At 40.0% G+C, this 25,701-nt stretch overlaps 1 protein-coding gene across 1 annotated transcript; it reads right to left on the bottom strand.

The window, feature by feature from the left end:
* Positions 1-19,885: 19,885 nt before the first annotated feature.
* On the bottom strand, positions 19,886-25,394 carry ACTC1 (actin alpha cardiac muscle 1). Its single transcript, XM_074909815.1, has 7 exons — positions 25,241-25,394; positions 24,524-24,672; positions 23,104-23,428; positions 22,285-22,446; positions 21,980-22,171; positions 20,585-20,766; positions 19,886-20,214 (listed from the first exon to the last, which is right to left on the bottom strand). The coding sequence occupies exons 2-7, from the start codon at positions 24,650-24,652 to the stop codon at positions 20,071-20,073; spliced, it is 1,134 nt and encodes a 377-aa protein (XP_074765916.1). The 5' UTR covers positions 24,653-24,672; positions 25,241-25,394; the 3' UTR covers positions 19,886-20,070.
* Between the last annotated feature and the right edge of the window lie 307 nt (positions 25,395-25,701).

Here is a 25,701-nt window from a genome sequence, read left to right as displayed (position 1 = left end):
AACACACAGAAGAGCAACCCCTCTGTATTGCCCGCAGTCCGGTGGCGGGAAGGCGGCTGGAGGCGGCAGCTCTGCCGAGACTCCCTGATGGGCTGGGCTGGGCTGGGCTGGGCTGGGCTGGGCTGGGCTCGGGGCTCCGCAGCGGCACCGGCCCGGCCCGCTCGGCTCGTGGCGCGGCGCGGCGCGGCGGACCCGCGGCGTGGAGGGAGGAAGGTTGGCTTTTAATGTCTTGCTGCCTCTAATCTGCCTTTAAGTAGTCTCCGCTTGCGTCACTGACAGGTTGGTGGAGAGCAGCCAAAAGCAGCGCTCGGATTTTCTCATTTTTATTATTCCGGTGAATTTATATTAAAAAAAAAATGCAATAAAATAAATGAATTAACGGAGGAGGACGAGGAGGAGGAGGAGGAAGAGGAGGAGAAGGAAGGAGGATGAAGGAGGGCGGAGGAAGAGCTGCTCCAGCCGGCACGAGGGTCGTTGGGCAAGCGAGTGCCTCCTTGACAGAGCACCCCGGCCGGGCACCCGCGGCCCCTGCCCGCCGGCGCGCACACACACACACACACACACACACACGTCCCGGGCAACCCCCCCCACCCCCTCCGGCCGGGACGTCACCTGCCCCTCGGCTGCTGGTTTGAAGAGCTGCCCTTGGGTGCGACTGTGACACCGCTGCCCCTGCGGTCACCGGCGCCGGCTGCCGGGGGCATTCCCAGGGCTTGCTGGGCTTTGCCTCTCTCCCGCTCACAGAACAGCCGTGTCATACAGCAACAACCTTACCTGCTAGAACTGCTTACCCTTAGGAGATACCGGACTTAAAACTGCATCCTTATTCTCTGCTGATTACAGATATAAGTATCACCAGGGAGAAGTCAAATGTATATATAACCATTAGAATAAATTCTGAGTCTGCTTGGATTTATGCTAGGAAAGACTCCAAATCTTCATGCAAAGCATCTCTAAAGAGCACAAGAATAAAGTATCTTGAGTAATCCCTGCATTATAATCAGTCCACCTATTTTATTCACATAAACTACTATATCGTGTTTAAAATACTTTTTATTTTACAAATACCTTTAGAGACTGCAACCAAGACACCACCAAACAATTCCACACAAAACGTTGGCACCATTGGAATTGACTGTTCTCTGGGGGAGAAGCGTAAAATGTATTCTGTATATTTCCATAAAGATTAAGTATGGCTTCATACCTGCTGTTCTTTTCGCTCAACTAATCTCACTAAAAAGCAACGTAAGAAAAATTCTAGTTGGTCTGACTGTAATGCTCCTACTGCCAAACTTAGTAAAAATCAGTCTCTTTCAAAAACAGAACTGCTCAGGCCATTGTAAACAGTGTAGTCCTTTGTTTTCTTTGCAGGTCTCTCATAATCCAATTCTATGTTGTATTAATGATGTTAAGTGTTTTCTGAATAGCTGGAACCATGCTTCGTCTGTGCAGAGGACATCTGTATGTTTCAGACACCCCAAGGTTTGTTGCATTTTCATTTGGAGTGTGCAGATGGTCTCTGATTCACATCATATTGAGTCAGTTGCCTGGTTGGATGACCAAATCTTTGAATTAGGAAAGTATCAAATAAGAGAAGATCAATGAATACTTCTGCACAGAAATTGGTAGATTTTTACTCTCTCCCAATTAAGAGTCTGTAAAGAAGCATTCAATAATCTTGATTGTTTCTTTCCCACACTGTTGGGAATTACTGGGAAGACTAAATAATAACTTTTTTTTTTTTTTTCCTTAAAATCTGGCTGCATTCTTCTTGAAATCTGGTTCTCACAGTTCCTGCACTTGGTTTTTTGCATGTAGTTTGTAAAACCTGCTGCTGCAGCAACACCATAACGAAAAAGAGAAGGTTGTTTCTTATGTTTTAAGAGGACTGTAGTATCTATCCAACTACCCTGATGAGTGTCTCATACAGACCTCAAAGTATCTGCTTGAAGATGGACCTGAGAATGAGAGAAATCAAAGCAGTAAAGGAAGCAGTAATGCATGTGTCAGAGACAGGGCAGGGAATATGCTAAGAAGCTAATGATGATAATCCTGTTAAGCAAACCAAACAGAGAGGGAAAGCCTATGACTGAAATTACTGAAGAGACGAGAGGGGATTTTGGTTCATAGACAAATATAAGAATTTCTACAAAGGAAAGCTGTTCTCTAGCACTGGGATAGAAAACCCACTTATCTGAGCTTTTAGGACTAGTGAAAAAAAAAAAGGAATTAAATTCTGATCATATCAGACCTTGGCCTATTAATGAACAGTTAGTCAGTGTTTTCTCTGTGTGATGAGTGCTACTTAATACTGGCAGCCCAGCTGTGGAGACAGAGGGGAAATATCATAAAAGGCATGCTACAAGCATGTAAGAACTGTTATGAAATTGCTTTTGATTTAAATATGGTTTAAAGTGAAATACTTTCAGGCCTGCTCTTACAGGAGTTGCATCTCATTCCAAAATAACTGACCTCTCCCTTTTTCACAGTAACCTCATACGCTGCCCCCCAATCATATTCACATGCAGAGTTCTTGGCCTTAGACTTGAGAAAGTTTACAGACCTTCAGACCTCAGTGAGTTCGGTGTGAGTCTCTTTTATGATGCTAACATACCTTTTAGGTGACTGAAAAACTCATAGGAGTTCGATGTATCTCAAATTTCCATGTACAATTTCTGGAACTATGAATTGCTGTCCTTAGTTTGAGCACTGATTATTGTCAAAATATAAGGAATAAGAATCAGCATGATGTTCTCTGAGTGTTTAGTGCAACAGTGAAAGGTGTAGGAAGAATATAATTGTTTACATTTCCATTATCTGTTACATTTGTAACAAGCTGTGAACTTACCTGACAAATTGTCTAAATCACAAAGTGTTCAGACTATCTATAGTCATGATTGTAAGAGAGAGTTGTAGACATAAGAAGATTTTCAGCTTCTAAAGGTTCATCTTAGGTTTTACACTATTCCCCTGAATGCTTCAGCCTATGGTAAAGCCAGGATTTGCAGAGCAGCAGGCTGCCAAGAATGTTATGGATGTATATTGCACACTGTATGGTATTCATGCTAGAAAACCATGCCTACATTTCATTCACAAGCATCCAGGATTATCAAAGCTCTATGCCTCCCAGCTTGCAAAGAACCATTTCCTAATGAAGCAGCAATACCAGTTTGCAGCAGTGCCAAGCCTGTCTTGTTCAATATTTTTATCAGTGGCATACAAAGGAAACAAAATCAGCTTCCCACTCCACTCAAAGGCTTTTGGGTGGGAGGGTGTATTTTTGTTTTGCTTTGCATTCAAAGAGAATGAGTATTCCTCTACAGACAAAACTCAGTATAAACTCTGTTTTTTCTAATAGGAACTCAAGCTTTGCAAAAAGAAAATTTGAGAGTTTGTGTGGGTTCGAAGATGCCACTGTCACAATATTAATTTGGGATAAAATAATATAGAATTAGGTCTGAGGAATGAAACTGTATGTGTCCTCAGTTTGATGCCAAACTGAGGTCAATCTGTCTCTAACAAGCTGTCGGCCAGATTCTCTCTAAGAAATCCAACCCTTTTGACCTGATCTGCTTTTGTAAAGGGTCCAGAGAGCAGTCAAATCTCAGAGGCTGCACACTCCTCAAGTATGGAGCGGATCAGCCTGGGAGCAGAGGGACACATTCGGCTCTCCTGTCAGACCCCCTGCAGCCTGGACGCAGGTAGCATGGCTGGAGCGGGATGAAGGAGCCACGTGGCTAGTGCCATGCTTGTTGTCAGTGTGCTAAACAATGGCATTCCCCTGCTTCATTGTTTTCTATGCTGAGGTTTACTAATGTAAAAACACAATCCAGATCTTACACAAGCCTTCCCCACGTACTACCTCCTTTTAAAGTTATACATTCACCCTAAGTTTATTCCAAAGATTTTATCTCAAAATAAAGCTGCAGATTTTCAGTACTGTCCCAACGACCTTCCTCAATGATCTTTCTATTGCAGTTGTTCGCAGTGAATCTATAACTGCAACAAATAAATAAATGTCATATTTAGATTCCAAAACTGCATGACAAATTACTGTATTTCATTATTATCTTTCAAATCATTGTTTCCACCAAAACTGGGAGCAAAGAAAGGGCTTTTAATTAAAAATTGTAAGCTATTATTAAAGAAAATAATGGGGTTTTCTTTTAGAAATTTTTTAGCTAGTGTCACAAAAGAGAGATTTTTCATCATTACTTTCATAAAACAGTAGAACTTTCTTTGGGAGACTGATATAACAAGTGCATCCCTTCTGATAGTATTTAGTGTAGTCCATGAAATCTAAGTCATTAGCTACTAAACTGAAAATGCCTTTTTAAGACCTCTCAGAGCCATCTGCTATGCTCTGTTTTCATTTGGTGCCATGTGTGTATTAATGAAATGATTGCATCAGATTATATCTTTTATTCATAAAAACATCTAGGTCATCTTCTTCCACCTACACTTTCTCTCTCATTAAAATGAGCATTTGTGTGTACGTTTTCCCCTCACTGTATGAGTACAATCCAAGCTGCAGTCAGCTGCTATATGCATCTTAATAAGAAATATCTCTCTCTGTTTTTTTTCTCAAATAAAATTCCTTCAAAAGACAACTCTAGTGTTTCACACCACAGAAAGTGCATTTTTCCTACAGTTTGGAAAGTGAAGACTTCCCAGAAGATACGAGATCTGGATGCGCTAATGACCTCAGTCTTGCACAAGAGAGAATGACATTTCAAGAACACTGTCATTTTGCTGCCAAGAAATAGGTAGCACATTTCACATCTAGTCAACAGTGTTTGTGTCAAAGCTGTCAATAGCAGGGCAAGCACTTGTGTTCCTTGCAGTGAGGATGGAATACAGCCTGCATTTGTACACTTCACGCTTGAGAATAGGAAGGTGTTGACTGCACAGAATTCAGGGCTTTCTGCAATGCATGAAGAGACAAAATACTCTGGTGTCCTAATAATCCTATGAAGATTTTATTGGCATCAGAGGTCCATGTCTACAACTGAAGATTGCTATAAATGGAAAGTTTTTCAATGAATGTTAACAACAAAGAAGTAATAAATCTATGAATATTCATGAGCTTTTAAAGTAAGGGCTAATAAATCATGTTGAATTTCCATAAATATTCTTGCCGAGGGGTTTAGTACAAGAAATTATTCATTGAGGGGGCAGGTATTAAGTAAATATTCCACGATATTCTGAACCAAAATAATTTAAAATATCTAAATGTAACTGTTCTAATTAGAAAACAAATGTTAAATATTGTACTTTTCTAGTTACAGAATATGTTATTCCTTGACAGACAAAGTCACTCAATTTTCATGGGGGTCTTATCAGCTGTCCACAAGGACCTTCTCATGTACAAATTAACTACTCAAACCATTTCCTTAGAAATAATTTGGACCTATACACTGAATCACTATTGCATACACTTCTGGCATATATACAGCTCCCAATGCAGCAGAGTCTGCACTTCTTGCAAACTCATGAGAGTAAACTCCAATTTATTTGCAGACAGGCTGCAGCTAGAAGGAAAACTGCATTGAACCAAATCCTTATGAACTGACAGGCTCTGGACAGAAGTACAAAAGAAAAATTCCAGGGGCCAGATCATCTGCTGCCAGTCTCTTGATTTTCCCTTCTGTCTTTCACCAGTCTCAAAAGAGAACTCACATTGTGCTAAAGCATCCCTTAACGCAGCTTCAGGGACTATGATGGCTTAAGTGCAAATTTGTGAGCAAATCTCATGTGAATTCCCATTATAGTCTACTTTAAGGTTCCATACTCACTAAAGATAGAACCTTTCAAAAATACCTTGAAACAGAAGAGTATGAAGGATTCCACATAATCAGATTTATTATAGTACACATTGTAAGTATGGAAAGAATTATGCACATACTAACAAAATAAATTCAATATGGGAATGAAAATCATCTTTCACTGATGAGCAATTGATTTTTTTTCTATTCTTTCAAAGATATATATTACAAAAGATATGCAGCCCTATATAACTGATTAGGGCATTAAGGTAAAATACTAGCTAATTATATAGCCACTATGCCAGAACAAATACAGGTGAGACTCAGTTTGGCAAGCCTTATTTTTCTCTTTTCCTTACAAATCAAAAAGACTTACAAGTTGTAATCAGAATAAACTTATTTAAATTTAATGATAATAATACACTTTAAAAAAAAATATCGTAATATGTCCATCCTATGGTAGTCAATTTTCATGGTACTAGTGGCAATTCCCACTGACTTTAGTCGAACCAGAATTTAAAAATCCTTAAGATCTCATTTACACCAGAACATTTTAAAATCTCTAATGGTAGAATGCAAATTATGAGAAAGTGCTTCAGAATACAAAGAACAGCAAAAAACAAGATCAAATAATAAGAAAAGAGTCCTCTATATTGGAAGTCTAAGCAGCATTTTGCTGCTGCTCATATTCTATAGGAAAAAAAAAAAAATCGTTTATGAGAAACTGCGCTTCAGTATTTCAGTATGAATGCATTACATCGAGAATTTTTTTTCAGACCTACTGCTTTGCTTTGCCTTATCTACATTTGTCTTCATCCAAATGCTAAATCTCTGTATTCCCAGCTGCTTTCAGTTCAGTGACATGATTTATGACAGAGTTTCTTTCTTTTGATTGTTACACCACCATATGTCTTCAGTATTCCTGGTGCCCCTCACTCTTGTCCTCTCCCTCCCCATCTCAGCAGTCTCAGAAGGGAATTCACATTGCATTAAAGCATCCCTTCAGAGGCCAGGCTGAAAGGATCTCTTGAAATAACTAGGGCAGTCAACTGATTGATTTGAAAGTGAACTATGTCAGTGAACAGGAGTGAAAATCAGGACCTCAGTAAGAAATGCAGAGGCTTTTTATCCTTGTCATTCAAAGATTCTACAGTTACAATAAAAATGTGTGAAGAAATATTTGATATTAAATCTATTACAGATATATAAGGTATAAATGCATACACACACGTGTATGTGTGCAAATGCATGTATTTCTGCATGTGTTTTATAATTAGTGTCTATTTGCATGACAGACTTCAAAAAGAAATATAAAAGAATGTTTAACAGGGAATTCCATGGTAACTCCTATTCTCTACGTATCCTGTAAGATTATTGTGCTGATTTAAATGGCCTGTTTGGGAAGAATATATTTATATTCCATGTGATTTTAGACTTTGTCCCAGGTAAGGCCCTAGGTAAAAGCTATTGAGTTATCTTTTCAGTGACATGAATATGTGTGGATCAGGAATATACAATCATGGGTTTGAAAGAAGAATCTCACACATTCCGTAGAGTTCATGGAATACTAAAAAATAATCTTCAGGTGAATGTAAGTTTTAGAAACATTCAGGAGTGTCAGTTTTTTTATTCTAGAATCTTTAGTCTAGTCTATAAATCTACATACATTCACTGGAAAATACAGTTTCTAGACCCAGAATAGTTTCTCAGACCCATCCCAATCATGCACATCTGGAGTTTCACAGGTGGGGATTTAAACTGGCATTTTTGTGAGTTCCACAACTGTTATTAATAAATAGCATCTGTTCAGTGCTGTGGAGCATGTTTTGTTTTCTGAACACCATTTGTTAATCTTTCCTAAACAAAAAGTATTCCAGGATGAGCGTTTCATTAAATATTTGTAATATTTCTGTTCTAAAATGGAGTAAAATCAAATTTGGAATACAAATAATTTCTATTAATCAAAAGCCCTGAATTTTGCAAAGATGTGTTTATGGTACTAATTTTTTTTTTTTTTTTCAAAGAAAATTGAGGTCATTAACTATAGATTTTGCAAAAATGTTCGTGTTCTGTTTTATTAGATTCATAACTATATATTCCAGAATCTATTAGAGATGGTGTACTTTTGACTGTGCTACAGGAATTTGTGACACAGCAAGAGAAAAATTCAACCATTCATAAAATGCTGTATAACACCTACAATTGTGCATGATTTATTTTTGCACTTTTAAGGAAAAGACAAATGAGCATTATCTGTAATGTTGCTATGGTACTGGAAGTTACAGTTTCTTTTTCTAGATAACAGTGAAACCCACATAATTTCTCGCATAGGTCAGAGTTGCTCAAGGGCTGCATTGATTTACACATACCCTATGCAAATCTGTCCTCATTTTAATCAGATATTTCTTTTACATTTTAAATTTAGAAATTCTGCTTTGTATCTGTTTGCAAGCTCTTTCACACTTTCCTGTAAGAAAGCGAGGACTGTCTTCCTGTGAGAAACATAACCAAGCTATCAGTGATTAATAGAATCAAAAAAAGACAAAAATTCTTCCTGCTATACCTTGCTCCACGATTTCCTTAATCTAAAGCTGCGTCTGTCCTACTGAGTGGAAGCAGTGTGGAAAGACATACCTTTCCTTGCCCTATGCATATCTGCTGTATGACGCTCCCAGGAGGCTCAGGGCTGGCGTGGGCAGGCTGGTTCACACCAACAACAACACCAAGCAGCTGTTTGTGCCATCCCCAGGGACCTCTCCTGACAGTGCCTGCCCAGCTCTACACCTAACAGGATCAAGAGAAACCTAAAGGCACCATCACCCACCTCTTACCAGGCTGAACACCCAAAACAGACCCTGAACTGTAGAATATGCCATTAAAATGTTTGTCAGCTGACCTTCTGTGGTGGTTTGACCTTGCCTAAATGCCAGGTACCCACCAAGTCACTCTATCACTTCCCCCTTCCCCCCCCTTTTTTTTTCTCAACAGGGCAAAAAGGGGGAAAGAAAAAGATTGAAAAAAACCCCAACCTTGCGGGTAAAAAAAAAAAGCAGTTTTTAATGTAAGCAAAGTGAAGCAAAGGTCCGTGTGTGGAAACAAAAAGGAAAACAGATTTATTCTCTGCTTCCCATGAAGAGGCGATGTGGGGCCTTCTCAGGAGCAGGGCTCCAATACATGTGGTGGTTGCCTTGGAGGACCAAAGGTGACACCCCCCCACACCCCCTTCCTCCTTTCTCCCAGCTTTGTACTGAGCAGACGTCATATGGTCTGGAATATCCCTTTGGTCAGTTGGGGTCAGCTGTCCTGGCTGTGTCCCCTCCCAAGATCTTGCCCACCCCATCCCACTGCGGGGGGAAATGTCAGAAGGAGCCTTGGTGCTGTGTAAGCGCTGCTCAGCAGCAGCCACAGCACCAGGGTGCTGCCAACACCCTGCCAGCTCCCAGCATAAACCACAGCACCGTGAGGGCTGCTACAGGGGAAACCAATTCCAGCTCAGCCAGACCCAGTACAACTTCAAAGGTTACAACAGAGTGAGAAGAGTGTCATATATTTATACTTGTATGCAAATGGATAAATATTTTATATGTATATTTTTATCAACTATTACTTTGTATCAATTACTAAGATTTATTGCAAATACTACATTGTGTTTTATCTACATTTTCTGTTTTTTCAGGGTTTGAAAGATTTGTACATGTCTGTACCTGCCAGGGAGACAATAAAAGAAATACATAATTTTATTTTCTTCAGTCACCCCCTCCAGAATATCTCCATTTTTCACACAAATTCCTCAGGGCAGACCCGCTCAGTCTGTGTTCAAACCAGTAAGGGGGTCATACCTCCTGACACAGGACAGTAAGCTTCCCTTTCTCCATCCAGATTTACTGTCATTTTCCTTCTTCAGCACAGAGCCACAATGAAACACAGACCTGCTGGTGGAAATTTCTAAGAAGTCGTCTATGGAGGACTTGTCTCATCCCAGAGACTTCACGCTGCCTAAAAAAGAAAAGACAGGTTACAGTGAATCAACAAAACAGAAGGACTGGGACTTCTAAGCTTTAGATACAATAAAGATTGTCACATGGTTAAAACAGATGAAAATCCACAGAGCATTTTTGGATGGGTGTTTCAAGGCCTCATGGTGAGATGCAGCTATCCCCTGTTTTCTCAAAACCAGACTCTTCTGATGTTGAGGAATAGAAATCAGTAGACTTCCAGCCCTGATTTCACATATAAGTGTATCCATCCTATAGATTCTGTAGACAAAAAACAAGCAAGTGGCTTCAAATATTTGCTGAGAAGCTCCTGAAGACTTAACCTGTTTAAAAAAAAAAAAAAAAAAAAAAAAGTCAATAAGTATTATGTCAAAAACACATGGATAAATTATTGATCTGATTTGTTTCATTAGTGTTGTTTGATACATTTTATTTCATGTATTTCCTCAGAGTGAAGGATCTGCCTTGGGGCAGAAATTATATTACAAAGAGAAAAAGCTTACAGGAAAGCTAATGCAGTGGGGGAGAGAAACAAAATGACAGTCAAGTCCCCACAGGGCTTTAATAAATATTTGTGAAGCATATTTAGTTTAATTACACCAACTAGTTATCAAAGTCCAGTGTCATGCTGCCTGAAATGTCAGTGCAAACTGTTCTTTGGGCTTGAAGGCACTATCTGTGACAAAAATGAATGTGTGAAATCCAAATATGACTGTCACAGAGACAAACAAGGCATGAGAGAAAACATGAGCTCCAAGACAGATCAATTAATCTGAAGAACACCAACTAGACAGGTGGATGAGTCATACACACCGTGCAGGCAGAGTTCCTGTTGAATGGAAAACACACTTAATACAGCATGTTTCACGGTGAAAGATAATGTGGCCAACAAGCTATTCTAAATTGGGTGGCAAGCCTCCTACCCGTGCCATGATGGTAGAAACATCCTCAAGCAGAGAGCAGGGACTGAGTTTCGCTCTTTATAAGGTCATGATTAGCCCTTCCCAATAATGCGGTTTTCTTCAGTTTTTAAGAAGAAAAAAGTTTTTAAGAAACAAAAAGTATAGTGTAAAGTAAGACATTGTTTTTGACATGATAAATAAGAGCTATCCTTTCTTCTCATTGGCAGGCTTGTCAGACAAATATGTCAAGTGAATGTATCAAAAGAATTAATTAAAAGAGATTGTTCTTTTCTCTGGCAGTAGAGAAAAAACAATCTTTCCAGAACTAAGAAGTGCCAATATACTTGCATCACAGGGCCATGATGATTGTCCTGCAGAGGTGGTATGACCTATCACAGCTGCCTTTAGAACAAATCAAGTGCACTGCTACAATGGCTATGAATAACTTGTTAAAATATTTTTATTTTTAATTAAGTGCATGTGTAAATAGGAAAGTCAAATCACAATACACATAGAAAGGGCAAAGTTAAAGTACATGACTCAAATTCTAAGTGGTCTTCTGTGACTGCGCAGGATTGCATTCTTAAGAGAACACAGAAGTGTTTCTTATGTTTGATATTTATTATGGCAATCATCTCAGAAGTCAAAAAGGATATTCAGAGTATATAAAGAATACAGCTGCTTTTAGCACATAAAACCTCCAGCATTTTGGTGGGCATAATAAACAAGTCAAAAGTTCCACACACCAGCATTTGAGTTAACTCTCATCACCTGCAGCAGGTTGTATTAAAATCTAGATCAAGAGACAGTAAGTGTCCCTTCACAAAGACAAACTTAAAGAGTGTCGCCGCTTGACTCTCTTCAGCCACTATATTCAATGGTTAATTAGAAGCATGCATTGGAGATTTACAGCATGGGAAGAAAAAAAAAAAACCCACAACTGTTTAGGAAAATAGCCATACTCTCACCTACTTTAGAATTCAAAACAAGAGCAGTGTTCCAATTTATCTGACCTGAGAATTTGGCCCTTACTTTTGTTTTTATGGACCTAAGAATATAGTGCATCATTTTTTGTTCTACATTTAAGTTGTATCTGAAGTTCTAGTCAAAATAATAGTCATTGAAGCAAAATACATTCCACTCTTCAAGAAATTTTTAAAGAGGTTAACTTACCTATGATTTGGGTAAATTTTAAATTATTATAGAAATGAGTGAAGTTGCATACAGTACCCTCTTTCCCTAGCATACTTCCCTCTGTTGCTTTCACCAGGCAAACTGTGTTTATGGAAAGAGCAGAGAATTTGGGGGAGAATTCCAAATGAATGTGAAGAGTTCATGTCAAGGACTGACAGCAGGACTGACTCGTAATACACAGGATTTGTCAATAGCCCAGGAATTTTATTATATACTCTCCAGTGCCATCTGCTGCAACCAGATGCATTCAAAAACTTAAGAGATAATCAAATAGCCAGCCTCAAGAGCTCCATGTCAGGGAAACTAACTCTAAGCTTAGATCTGTCCTACAAGTGTAGAATCCTGTTAAGGAATCAAGTCCACATCATCACCAAACATGAACAACTTGATCACAGCTATGACCACATTCTTTCAACTTTTTGCTACACTTAAACTGTAGCAAAATACCCTTTACACAACTTAGCACCTTTGAGAATTGCTTTAACACAATACTTCCTTCAGACAAGAAGGGACAGAACTGCACCTGCAGATAATACTTGAGAGCAGCAGTTCACCCTCTGAAGCTGGAGAAGTCAAGAAACAATATTTTCCAAGGTACAAGTGGGATCTCGGTGTCTGGAGTCCAAAAACCCAACACTGTAAGATGATGGCAAAGCCTATATCTCGTCTACAACTATTAAAGTTATTTTATTAGGTGAAGAAAAAAATAGTTCCATTATGCCCTTTGTTATCTTAATGCCTTTTCTGCAGTTATTGCAAAGAACATAATGATTTTTCTGTGTCTCTTAGAGTAAGTGTTCAATGTGATTGATTATATACCCATCCTGTCATTCAGGATTTAAACGGGGCTCTATAGCTCTTAAATTATGCCCTAGACTACAACTTTCTGCTTGAAAAGCCATTTTTTCCAACAAGACTTGCACAGTGGGTTGTTTGTCATAAGATACATGGTATATTTTCCAGTGGAGCATTTCCTAAACTTGATGTAGTAGACAGACTCCATTTTGCCTGTGTGAACAATATGCCATGATCTGTTTTTCATTAGCTTTAGGACACAAACTCTGATGGGGTTTCCATTGCTCTGGGGGCTACAAACAGACACACAAAAATATTTCCTATACAAAAGACCTTTTCATCTAAATAGGCAAGATAAAGGAACAGAAAAACATAAAAAACATTGTTTTTTTCCTTTTCCACACTGCGAAATTGCTAGCTAGTAGCACCTGCAATGCATTTCGAGAACATAGAGCGCTGTAGGTTTAGCAAAGCACCACCAGCAGTTTGTTGTTTTTTGCACAGCAGTATTTATCTGTTCTGTGGTATTTGTGGCATTCTCTATACTTAGATCGGCAAATGCCACAAATACCATGATAAATTTAACCACTGTGAGTGATAAATGTCAAGCTTTTAATAGCACCCACTGTCTCTCTGTCACCACACAACCCTATTTGGAGATTGCACAATCACCATCTCTGTATTATTACTTATAAAAGAAATAGTCTTTTTAGCATTTTAAATGGCAATATATTAGCTTTGTATAAAATATACAGACAGAATGAGCAAAGAAACCCTTTGTATGTCTTTTGGCAGAAAGATGAGCCTGCAGGATACTATTTCTGATAATTTCATATGCTGTTTACTTACAAAAATAAGGTCAGAAGGTAGTTTCCTATTTCTGTTAGGTGCCAGCAGATCTCAGTAGATTTCAGTTAGGTGCCAGTAGACCTCAGTTGAAATGAAAGGGCAAAAATCAAATCTGTCCACCTAGTTGATGACAAAAGCTGTTGTTATGTTTGATAAGAAAATTCTACAAAACTATTGCTGCAACCATTAAAATACAGAACGTGACACCAGACATTGCAAACTTTTTCTGTCTATGACTTTTGGCATTTTTTTCCTCTTACAGTACTATGTGATGTATTCAGGCTACACCTGAAGAACATACCTCTGTGGCACTTTGTCTAGAGGTTGTAAGAAAAACGAATATTTCACATTATCACTAAAAAGATTTCAGTTCTGATCTTTCAGAATTCCAAAGTTCTGAAGTTTTCCCTTGAGCAGAAAACTAAATCAGGAATTAAATTCTGTCTCACGAACAAGGCTACAAAATACCCACAGTTTTGTCTTTGTCATATATCTCTGTGATGCTTCTGACATGAAATATTTGTCCTTCCAATTTCAGCTATGCTAATTTTCTAGGAGGGGGTACAGACGTTATCCCTGAAACATTACCAAGTCAGGGATGCTCTTCCCTTGCAAAGTTAAAGAGTTAGGGAAAGTATTTGCACGCATATATATGTATACATATGTGTAAATATATTTATATAAGTATATACACACATATGAATAAGTATATATATATATATATGTTATTACAGCAAACACTTTGGAGAACCCAAAACCAAATGCAAGAGAGACTCACCAGTAATAGCACAGTCACTCATTTTCCTATGTACAGTGAAGATATCAGTTCCATGTAAGCTTCTTTCAAAGCCCTTTCAATTTATCTGCCAAAATATATGGGCAAAAGATCAAAACTTACGGCACTATTGTGGTTTTTCTGGTTGCCGTACAGTGCTGAGCTGCACAAGTGAGCTCCAATTCAATTAAAAATAAATCAAAAATAATTTCCATTAGTAAGGCCTAAGACCATTTTTGTAAACCTGTGCATCACATACTAAAGGTTTTGTCACATATTAAAGGTTTTGTTTTTTACAGTACACTCCACTACAAGTTAAAAGTATATCTGGGCATTTTGTAGTATCTTGTAATGGATTGTGATATTTGGTAAGCGATAATATGCATTAAATACCTGCATAGTCCTGCAAATACATATATGGCTCTTAAAATATGGAACAAAGAAATCATCAAACATTTGTAAGAATAAAACCACAGATTATATTTTTCACAACTCATGTTTCTACATATACAAATAGGCTATCTGTTATGAGTTCAGTGGTTTAATTGCTAATGAAACCATACGGTAATAAAGTTGAATTCACAATCAATGCTGAATTAGTAACAGCTGGTTAATGATATTAATTTCGACAATCAGGTACTCAAGGTATTGAAATAATACATCAGTAATGAAGTCTGAAGTTTAGCACATTAGAGGTGTTTTCTGTTCAGCCTGTAATAGAAGCCTGAGGAAGAGATGATTCCCTTTCATCATTTACCCAAAGTAAAGTTACAGCCACAGAATGGTCCTGATTTAACTGATGGAAAACAATGTTTTCTTGTAGGTGGCGTTCCTTGACAAGGAAGGATCTCCCAGTTTCAGTGCTAAATTCAAGACATAATTCATGCTAAAGAAGTAAAGTGCTTTTATATCTCATCAATGGTTTGTCTTTAAAATCTGCTGAGATTTCTATTTCTGCTAGAATTCTTCTCTCCTCTAGCTTATCAGAGAATCAGGGCATCGGTAACACACACACAGAGGCCTAAGTTTAAAACATTTTTAGCAACCAAAAATACTCGGTTAAAACAAAGACCCAAGGTAGAGAATTTTCTTGGTTAAGATTAATGTTCCTTATTTTGTTTGGGTTTTTTTTATAAAATAGAGACAGCTTTTGAAGACTGAAGCCTATGTCCTGAAAATAATTTATATAATCAGAATAAAAAATTAAGAAGAAATAGCATGAAGTCCTGTGTCAAAAGTCAGCTATTACATAAAATTGAGGATATGGCTTAAATTCCTTAAACTTATCTTTTTTCCTTGATTGCAGCTATTGTAAAATCTCTGTGCTTCTGGATGCTGTGGAAGCTCTCCCCACCCCAACTGACCCAGCAATATGTGCCTCACAGACTCTTTCCTCCCCAGAACAAAATGAACGAGATTTTTCACCTGCTTGCTTCCTCATCTCAGCTGAGGCAGACACAGCCAGCTACAGAGAGCTGGGGGAGAGGGAAGAATACGTGGCAGGAGTTGCTGTGCTGCTACAGCCACCCATTTCCACTCGCCCTAGAAGAGCTAGAGTTGCAGACCCTCTCCAACACCCAGGAGCTCCCCGATTTCCCTTTGAGCATCTTTTTGCAAAAGCATGTCCAGAAGCCACAGTGTAGCTCATAAGGCATTTGGGACCCTTTGGAAAGAAAGCTCATGTAGTCCTCATTATCGTTGACAATACCCTTTCTGGTGATCTAAACCTGAGGGGCTTAGAGACTCAGAACTAATCTTTAAGCTCTTTCTTACTGCCTTGCTGGATTTTATTGGGTACCTTCCCAGACTTACTATATCATTTACGTGTTATGTAAATCTGTCAATAAAGCTTTATGCTATTCCACATTCACTTTTTTCTCTGCATATATATATCACCTGGTTAAAATACGTTTCTAGAATAAAATTCATGTACTCTAAGAGAGCATACTACCCTTTATTTGGTAGACCTCTGATATACTATATTTTGTGGATTATTTCGTTATGATAAAAAAATAAAAGATTGCTATCTGGTATATTAATTTTTTCTAATGCCCATTTCATCCATTTCTAATGCTCCATTTCATCCAACATTATTCACACAGGACAGCTTAATCACAAATTAAATCTGTAATTTAATTATATATCACCATAATAAAATTTTTCCAATAATTTACATTTCTGCAAACTGAGTTTGCAAGTTTCAGCAAAGGTAGTCATCCTCAGAAGAAAGAGCAAAGGTAATCAGTAGTACATTAACGTCCTGAATTGCTTCTTTCTTGAGTGTAATGAATGAAATTTACTAATAATTCAATTTTATAGTGGTTTTTTTTTTTCTTTTTCTTGTCTTAGTTATGACAGAGGCTTCTGTCACAGGATGCTTCAGGATGGGACTGGGTTCAGCTGTTACTGGAAGAAAGCATCAGTCTCTGCCTGGGCCTCGTATTCAGTTTATCCAACAAGCAAAGAAGAGGTTTTTCTGTACTTTTTTCTATTGTTGTAGATTAGTCTGTCACATATATTTGGAGTCATCTAATGTTTTAAAGTATAAAACCCTCTTATTCTACATGAAAAAAAAAATTATCATTCTACAGAATTCAAGCTATTATTCAAGACAAAAATTTTCATATTAGTGCTTTGCCTCAGGCTTTTTTAAAGCTTTAGCTAAAACAGCCTTTTTAGGAGAAGATTAGTGCAAAGTAGACAACTATCAAATTTATAATGACCGTCCTGCCAATTTTTTTGAAGGACCCTTGAAGCACTAACAAGTGACTTCTGAAACATCTCCTTATTTCCTGTCAAAAAATCCATCTTTTAAAGCAGAATCACAGGATTTTGAAATTCTTAGCACATACGTCAGATAGATCATGACAAGCTTTCTGTTCATAATCATAATCCTATCTCTCAATACTCATTAAGAGCCAACATGCTCCTTGAGCTACAAGGAAAGTTTTCTGTAAGATCTGTGCGTCAGGCAGCAGTGGTAATACCCCAACACCCTTCAGTCAAAAGCTGAAGTACTGGGTTGTGTTGTTCTGGCTGGTTTTTAATTTGCCTTTTCCAAGGAAGTATCTGCAGCAGTTTTACTGGTTATCATATAGATGATCTTCAGTTAATTTCTGCATCCCATTCCACCACCTTCATTTGACATACAAAATGTATACCACTGTCATTAAGGCTTGTTGTAAAATACAAACAGAGGGTAAACTTTAACAGTGGCGTCTCTTACCGGTGTTTTGAATCCTAGTTTATGTGACTTAATATTCAAGTTCCTCTCAATAAAATTAATCGATTGATTATCCATACTTAAAATATCTAGTTATGCTCCCATAACTAGTTATCATAATTCCCATCCCACTGAATTATTTTTCACTGCCCTGATTGTGAATAAATATTCTTCAGTGGAAAAACAGAGGATTACTGCATTAAAATGGAATACATCTGGAAAGACACTATGAGAAGAGAAAAAAGGTAAGGCATTGATACTTTTTAGTCATATCCTATATATATGCAAGTAGATCACTGTTTTGAACAGTCCTTGCTGCTCATATCCATTTCCATGAACTGTGAATTAGAAATCCCAAAATGTCTATGGAAGGAATTTTTCCATCAGTCATGCAGTCAGTGGCTCCCTTTCGTTCCCTCCTCATGTCCACAGGCGCAAGGGTGACCTCCTGATCACAGCCGTGAATGTGGTGCCAGCTGTATGCCTCCTTCCTGACCTATCCCTCAGAGCCAGGCAGGCAGACATCCACTGGGTCTGACTTAGCATGCCCTTTGCATACTTGCTTAACATTTTAAGCTCCAATTAGTTGCAATTTATGTCCAGTATCACCCTATTAATTCACACTAATACCTGAGATGACCTTTCCAACCAGCTGAATCTTTCAAAGCAGCAAGCAGAGACCAAACAAGAAAAGTGCAATGGTTCTGAACAATAATATGCAAATGTCTTAAGTCTGAGTAATTAAATTTGTGTTGATCAGAAATCTGGAAGAGTTCCCATGTTTTCAATACATACAAAATTTCTCCATGGTGTGAACTTCAGATTGATTCCCTACTCTGGAAACCCTGAGAGTAGTGGAGGCTGCTGACTTTGCCTTAACAAATTCACAGGTTAATTAATTTGTATTATATTGTGAAAAGGCCTATTTACAGCAGCATTTCAGTAATACTGTGTGCAGTGTAACAAATATTTCATATTTATATTTAAATTTTAATACTTATGTTAATATTTCATGTTTGACTAAAATGTTTACATGTATGTTTACATTGTAAAATATGTTTAAAATTTCATATTTAGGTTTAATTTTATTTATATTTTACAGCTCCATCCACTTCCTCTGCCCAAAAGCAAAACCATCTCAAAATATTTTAATATTTCAATCACAAGTCAATGGTAAGCAATTACAGTGCTACCTCACTAAATGGTCTTCTGATGATGAGTAAATTGGAGACAGACAATAAACATATCTTCATACATTCAAAGAGTAAAATCAGTTCTACTTAATTTCAGATCACATCAAATGGCCAGTTTTAATGCCTTTCAAGAAAGAGGTGGGACAAACAAAGTTTCCCTGCAACTGTGTAAACTTTTTTTTTCCAATTTAGCATTTGAGTATAAAATTAGCATGAAATCTAATCTTTTCAAACACCTACAGTGACGCCGGTGTAACTAACTACATGCACAGTTTAATAAATGCTTTAATTGATTTCCTAAATCAACCTTAGGTGAACTCCCGTCTGTACATAGTTCAGAATGTGACGCTGACTGGTTCCATTATTTTAATGAGAATGTCCCAGATCATTCTGTACTTCACCTTTTAGATATCACTTTTGTAAAAAAAATCAAAAAGCACAGTTATAAAAAGTCATGGTGAGGAACACAAAAGCCCATGGAAAGTATGCAATTTATGATTGTAGTATCTGGGTCAAACAGGAACAAAAGATAGCAAAGATTAAGGATTAAGTATTGTCTACAACATATGAATGATGATGTGAAATTAATCATGATTGTAACAGTTGTGTGTTTATACAGCACAAGTTTGATTCTTGTGCATTAGTACAATAAAGATTTCACTTCTTTGGCTTTGAAGAGATAGGGGAAGATGAGTAAACTGTCAGTTTGAATTAATGTTTTGTCATAAATATTTATAGCCCACAGGAAACAACTGTATGACTCTTTAGGATTGAGCTAATTAGTTTTAAATTGCATTCTAAATGTATTAACATAGTTCTTTTAAAGAAGGTTTGGCTTTCAATAAATTAACATTAAAATGCTTAGGTTATAATAAATGCAATAGAAGAAACATTTCTAAAATCAGTGAGTGAATATGAGAGGTTTCCTTCCACTTGTTCCACTTACTGGGTCTGCCCTCAAGGCTATTTCTTTGTAAGCCTTGATACATAACGCTTCTTTTGTTCCAAGTTTCAAAATTAAAACTATAAAGTATAAATTCTTACTAACAGAATACCATGACCTAATACACTTACATCTGTTAGGACATGCATGAAGTGAAGGCTTTGACAGGTTTGATGGGAGTTTCCAAATCCCAGGGTGTTTAGTCTCATTTTTTGACCAAAGAATACTTAAAATAAAACAAAAGACAATCATTTGTAGGTTGCAAGTCCCAGATCTTGTTTATTTATAAAGCAATAAATATTAGAAGCACAAATAAATTGCACGGGTGTGTAAACAAACTGTACAATGACTGAAGAGTTCGGGAAGGGTTGCCAGAAGACTCCAAGAAGCATATTGTCGTCATCCTGAGTGGGAAGTAAATTGAGGGGAAAAGTGCTTAGAAGCACTTGCGGTGGACAATGGATGGACCAGCTTCATCATACTCCTGTTTACTGATCCACATTTGCTGGAAGGTGGACAGAGATGCTAGAATGGAGCCACCAATCCAGACAGAGTACTTGCGCTCAGGTGGGGCAATGATCTAGGATAAAGAAAAGCAACAAAATCCTCATTTAACAGTTACATTTCTGAACAACCAACACATATCACCAATGTAACAAAGCACTAGGTATTTCCTTAAGTAAATAAAGAACTTTTCTATAATAACAGTATTGATCTTCAGCAGCTGGCACAATACATGTAACATTCCTTGAGAAAATATATAACCATATTTTCCTTTTTTCTAACATGTGCTTCTAATCAATATAATTATTCTGATTAAATGGAATTTCTCCTCATTTGTTCATCAGCTGTTGATCTTACTTTTGAGTTGTTCCTATATCCCAATCTAATGATGTGGACATTTTGTCCATCTATATCCACATTTTATAGTACAGAGTCAAATTCCTTACCTTGATCTTCATAGTGCTAGGAGCAAGTGCAGTGATTTCTTTCTGCATGCGGTCAGCAATGCCAGGGTACATCGTCGTACCACCTGAGAGGACGTTGTTAGCATACAGGTCCTTACGAATGTCAATATCACACTTCATGATACTGTTGTAGGTAGTTTCATGAATACCAGCAGATTCCATGCCTTGAGAAGAAGACAGTAAGTCAGTAAATTATACAAGAGGTCTCAATGAAAAGAACTCCTCATCATTAATATGAACTTCCATGATATTTTGTTGTAAAATTACTGATTATTAAATGTTATGGAAAAGCATAAAAAGTAGAATTACAGAACTAGTTTAGAAAATGAAAATGATTTGTTAGAGAAGGTAAGAATCATAATGCATGTGCAAAGGAAAGATAGTCAAAATACACAGTAAGAGAAGAAGTACACGTACAAGATAGACTCATTTAGTATATGGCGTTGGGAGAAAGTTACATAGAACAGAACACATGAGTATGAGTTACGTCAGTCTCACAAAAAGCGTTAGTTGAATATAGTAAAGACGGCAATAAAAGACAATGAAAAGAGCTGAAGTCAAACTAAAAAAGACAATAGTAACTTCATTTCTTTTTCAGCCTACCCAAAATACAGTCTATACTGTTTATAAACATCAAGGCAAGACATAACCAAGACATGCACCAAGATATTAGTACTTGGTAAGGAAAAAGAATCCAGAAGCAAGTGTTTGTAGGTTGCATTCCAATTTATTAATTTTAACAGGTGCTTCCTGAAAGAGCTGACACTAGATCCACAGTAAGATGTCAGCTGATGAACAACTGCATTTACTGCTCAGGACTGAAGAGTATAAGCATCTGCTCTATCTGTCAGCTGCACTCACAAATAGCTAAGCTTACCATCTTGATCACGGCAATGTTTAATTACAGTGCAGATAAATATACACACACCTTCATTCCATTTCTTACCCCCTCCCAGACATTTTACTTCTACATGGAGTCAGACACTGTTTTAAGTGTAAGCCTCACAAACACAGCACTGAAAGCTATTCTTGCCATCAGTGACACAGAACCATAGAATGTCTCGAGCTCGAAGGGACCCATAAGGATCTTTGAGCCCAGCTCCCTAATGATGACATTCTAACTGTATGTCTTATCACTAAAAAACTAAGACCCTAAAACCTGATTTAAAACTTGCAACAAGGGCCCAGAGCTCAGCTAATTACCATCTGAGCTCACATCAAGCACAGCTTACAGGGACCAGAGGATCTAACTCATTATTTATTTATGTTTGATTTCATGCCAAATTTAGATAAGCAGGAAGAGGAGTGGGACACCTTCTAGATCTTCTGATTCATTCATACCTCCCACAGAAAGAAGAATTTCCTGGGAATACTTACCAATAAAGGACGGCTGGAATAAGGTTTCAGGGCAGCGGAAACGTTCATTACCGATTGTGATCACTTGACCATCAGGCAATTCATAGCTCTTTTCCAGAGAGGAGGAAGAGGCAGCAGTGGCCATTTCATTCTCAAAGTCCAGTGCAACATAGCACAATTTCTCTTTGATATCACGTACAATCTCACGTTCAGCTGCAGATATATGGGAATTAAATCAAGGTTTGGATAAGCAAAATACCAGAGGAAGAAGATGGGCCAAAAGAGACATAAGGGTTTTCACAGGAAGGCAAAGCGGAAGGACTGACCTGTTGTCACAAAGGAATAGCCACGCTCCGTGAGGATCTTCATGAGGTAGTCAGTCAGATCCCTGCCAGCCAGGTCCAGACGCATGATAGCATGAGGCAAAGCATAACCTTCATAAATCGGTACGTTGTGGGTGACGCCATCACCAGAGTCAAGAACAATACCTGGGAGAAAAATGTCAGAGAGCAGCTGGAACCACCTACCAAATGTTTAGATGCCTTAGTCACAGCAGGCAGCAACAAACACAACAAAATACAGGATTTTTCAGGCAGTATAAAGTAGCATCATTCTGTTTTAACCATGAAGATCTTGCCTATTCCTTCTGCCCTTGCTTGCCTGGACATTCCTGTTTGGTGTGAACCAAACCACAAAACAGTTGTTCCATACATATTTTAAGCTAACCCATACAAGCAAGCTTTCCACTGCTACTACACTGAGCTGTAATTGTATTTGCAATAGTGATTGTCTTGATGTCTTGGCCCGATAATGGACATTTTTTGGGCCCAGTTTAAACGCTTAAAGTGGTGTAATACTTGTGTGACTGCAGTATCTTCACAGGAATGTCTCCTCATTTGCATCACAGCAAGTGGCAGGAGAGTCAGTTCCACAGTGCCCCTCCAAAAGCAATGCAGACAGTCCGCATTGTTCCTTCCATAGACTGCTGTGTACTGCTACTGTTATCATCGATTGCTACAAACTAAATATATCCAGTTTTCTGTAAATCTGAATGAGTTATGGTGGGTTTTCCTCCTACCTGGAGTGGGAAGGAAGGAGAGTTCCTGAACAGAAATATCTAAGTAGTGTTTATTTGTTAATTTTACCTGTTGTACGACCAGAGGCATACAGGGACAGGACAGCCTGGATTGCCACATACATAGCAGGTACGTTGAAGGTCTCAAACATTATCTGGGTCATCTTTTCACGATTAGCTTTAGGGTTCAAGGGAGCTTCTGTGAGCAAGGTAGGGTGTTCCTCAGGGGCCACACGGAGTTCATTGTAGAAAGTGTGGTGCCAAATCTTTTCCATATCATCCCAGTTGGTGATGATGCCATGTTCAATAGGATATTTCAAAGTAAGGATACCTCTTTTGCTCTGAGCTTCATCACCCACATAGGAATCTTTTTGACCCATACCAACCATAACACCCTAAGAGAAGAAAATGCAGAGGAGCATTATTTGAGGAATATAATGTCACAGAGCCCAAACAACTACATCACAGAAAACAATGCTCTTTTCAAGAAAGGTACAAGCAGTCACACCACTGAAAGGTTGTTTAGGAAAAGAAATGAGCATTATTAAAATATTAAGTCAACAGAATTTGAAGCTTTCTCCTAAAATCCGTTTTCCCTTAATCAGAAGAAAGGATTTCCCCTCCTTTTTTTAATGCACCTCTTACGTTCAGTTACTTCTTTCTGGTCCAAAAGCTTGACTGAAAGCAAATGGCACAACAGCATGAGCAGGAAAAGATACAGAGAACATACAACGAGACTTTATAAACAAGATACAGAGGGAAATTAGCCTTGTGATGAGGGAAGACACTCCACATCACTATGGAGCCTCAGCAGTAATTTTTTCACGATAAAAAAATGCAAATTGCAAGCACTTCAGTTCAAAAAAAAAAAAAAAGCAACAAACATTTTACAAAGAAAATTGTAGGAGAAAAAGTACTGTATTTTTTGTGTACTGACTCAGCTGTGACAAAAGAGAAGGAGAATGACATGGGAACACAGAAAAGGAAGCTTAGAGATCAATGAGAAGGTAAGATCAGAGACAGACAAAAGGAGTAGAGGAAACTGAAAGAACGTGTTTGGTACATGCAACGTTGGACAGGACGGGTGGGAAAAGCCTTAATGGAACTGCACCATGAGCAACTGCGGCCAACGGAGATGCCTTTGAACTAGCACGAGCAGCAGGTCTGGCCTAGGGAGTGAAGCGGGCTGCAACTTTGTTGGAAGCCGAGTTTGGGCTCATTAGTAGAGAGAACAGGGAGAGAGTCAAGAGGAAAGTTGGTGAGTTAGAAATAGTGGGGGGAAAGGCAGAAAGTGATAGAAAGGAGGTAAGGGAGTGAGAGACCGGGAAATGTGTCGCTAGTGCTGCCGCAAGAAGTGAGCCGAGGGAAGGGCAGGGTATTTGGGACAGGACAGAACTAAGGAGGGAAGGGGCAGGTGCAGGCGACTCCTGGAGAGACGGGGAAGGCCCCGTCCTCCTGCCCGGCTCCTCCCTCCCTCCCTCCTTCTTTACCTGGTGCCTCGGGCGGCCGACGATGGACGGGAAAACGGCCCTGGGGGCATCGTCTCCGGCAAAGCCCGCCTTGACCAGCCCCGAGCCGTTGTCGCACACCAGTGCTGTGGTCTCCTCGTCGTCACACATCTTCGGAGGGAGGCACGGACCTGAAAAACAGCACGGCGGCGCGTCCAGACCCCCGCGGACAGCGCGGCCGGGTTCCGCCGAGCGCCCCGGGCGGCCCCTCCGCGCCGGCGGAGCGCAGGGGCGGCGGCGGCGGCGGCGCACGGAGCTGCCGGCGGGAGCGGGAAATTTGACTCGCCCCGGGAGGGTGCTCGCTGGCTCAGCCGCGCTGGCGGGCAGGGCTTCGAACGGGATCCGCCAGCCGCTTTCTTCAAAAGACGCCCCAGCTTGCAGGGCACCCATTAGGGCGTCCGTTAGCCGTACGGACGGGCCGCGGGTTGAAACGGGAGGGAAAAAAAGTCTGAAATGGCGGAGATCGGCCCTGCCCAGAGCGCTTCGCCGGCGGCGGGGCGCCGCGCCCCGTCGGGCCGCAGCGGCTGGCGCTGCGCGGGGGGCGGCCGGGGCGGGAACAAGCTGAACCGGGAGGGGCGCGGGTACGGCAGCGGCTGCACCTGCACGGCCGGCGTCCGGCAGCCGCCAGTGCCCCCCATCGCACCGCATCCCAGCGCCATGTCATCCCGAGACATCCCGCCCCGAGCCGGTCCTACTCACCAGAGCAGCACCAGCGGCGGGGGGGCTGCGGAGGAGAGCCTGGCTGCCGGCTCGGCAGAGACGCCCCAATTTATACCCCGCGAGGGGCAGCGCCGGCCCGGCCGCCGCGGGACGGGGCAGCCACCTTCTCCTTATTTGGTCGGCTCCGCGCCACTGAGCGGCCGCGCAGCCATGAATGGAGCCCGGGCACCCCGGCGCGGCCCGGCCGCCCGGCCCATGTAAGGCAGGCGCGGGGCAGCGCGCCCCCGGCCCGCCGCATGGCCAAATAGGGAGCCCGCGCAGCCCCTCGGGGCCCGCGCCCCGGGGCGCCGCCTGGCCCCGGGGCCTCCGCGGCCGCCCCCCCGGGGCCGCCCCCCCGGGCCCGCCCGCAGCCCGGCGCAGCCCCGCGGGCTCCGGCCACGCCGGCGCCGGCCCAGGTGGACCCGGAAACGCGACGCGTCGCACGGGGGATGCTCGGGCTC

This window comes from Athene noctua, chromosome 6, assembly GCF_965140245.1.
Source record: "Athene noctua chromosome 6, bAthNoc1.hap1.1, whole genome shotgun sequence".
Lineage (NCBI taxonomy): Eukaryota > Metazoa > Chordata > Aves > Strigiformes > Strigidae > Athene > Athene noctua.
The sequence above is the reverse complement of the archived record's forward strand: the minus strand, read 5'-3'. Positions and strand labels throughout refer to the sequence as shown.

Excerpts from the sequence above, each read along its gene's own strand:
- ACTC1 (XM_074909815.1), bottom strand. The coding sequence starts at position 24,652 with ATGTGTGACGACGAGGAGACCACAGCACTGGTGTGCGACAACGGCTCG. Across the intron at positions 22,172-22,284 it reads CTATTCCTTTGTGACAACAG|CTGAACGTGAGATTGTACGT; the intron begins GTCAGTCCTTCC and ends ATATATCTGCAG. Across the intron at positions 20,215-20,584 it reads CTAGCACTATGAAGATCAAG|ATCATTGCCCCACCTGAGCG; the intron begins GTAAGGAATTTG and ends TCTTTATCCTAG.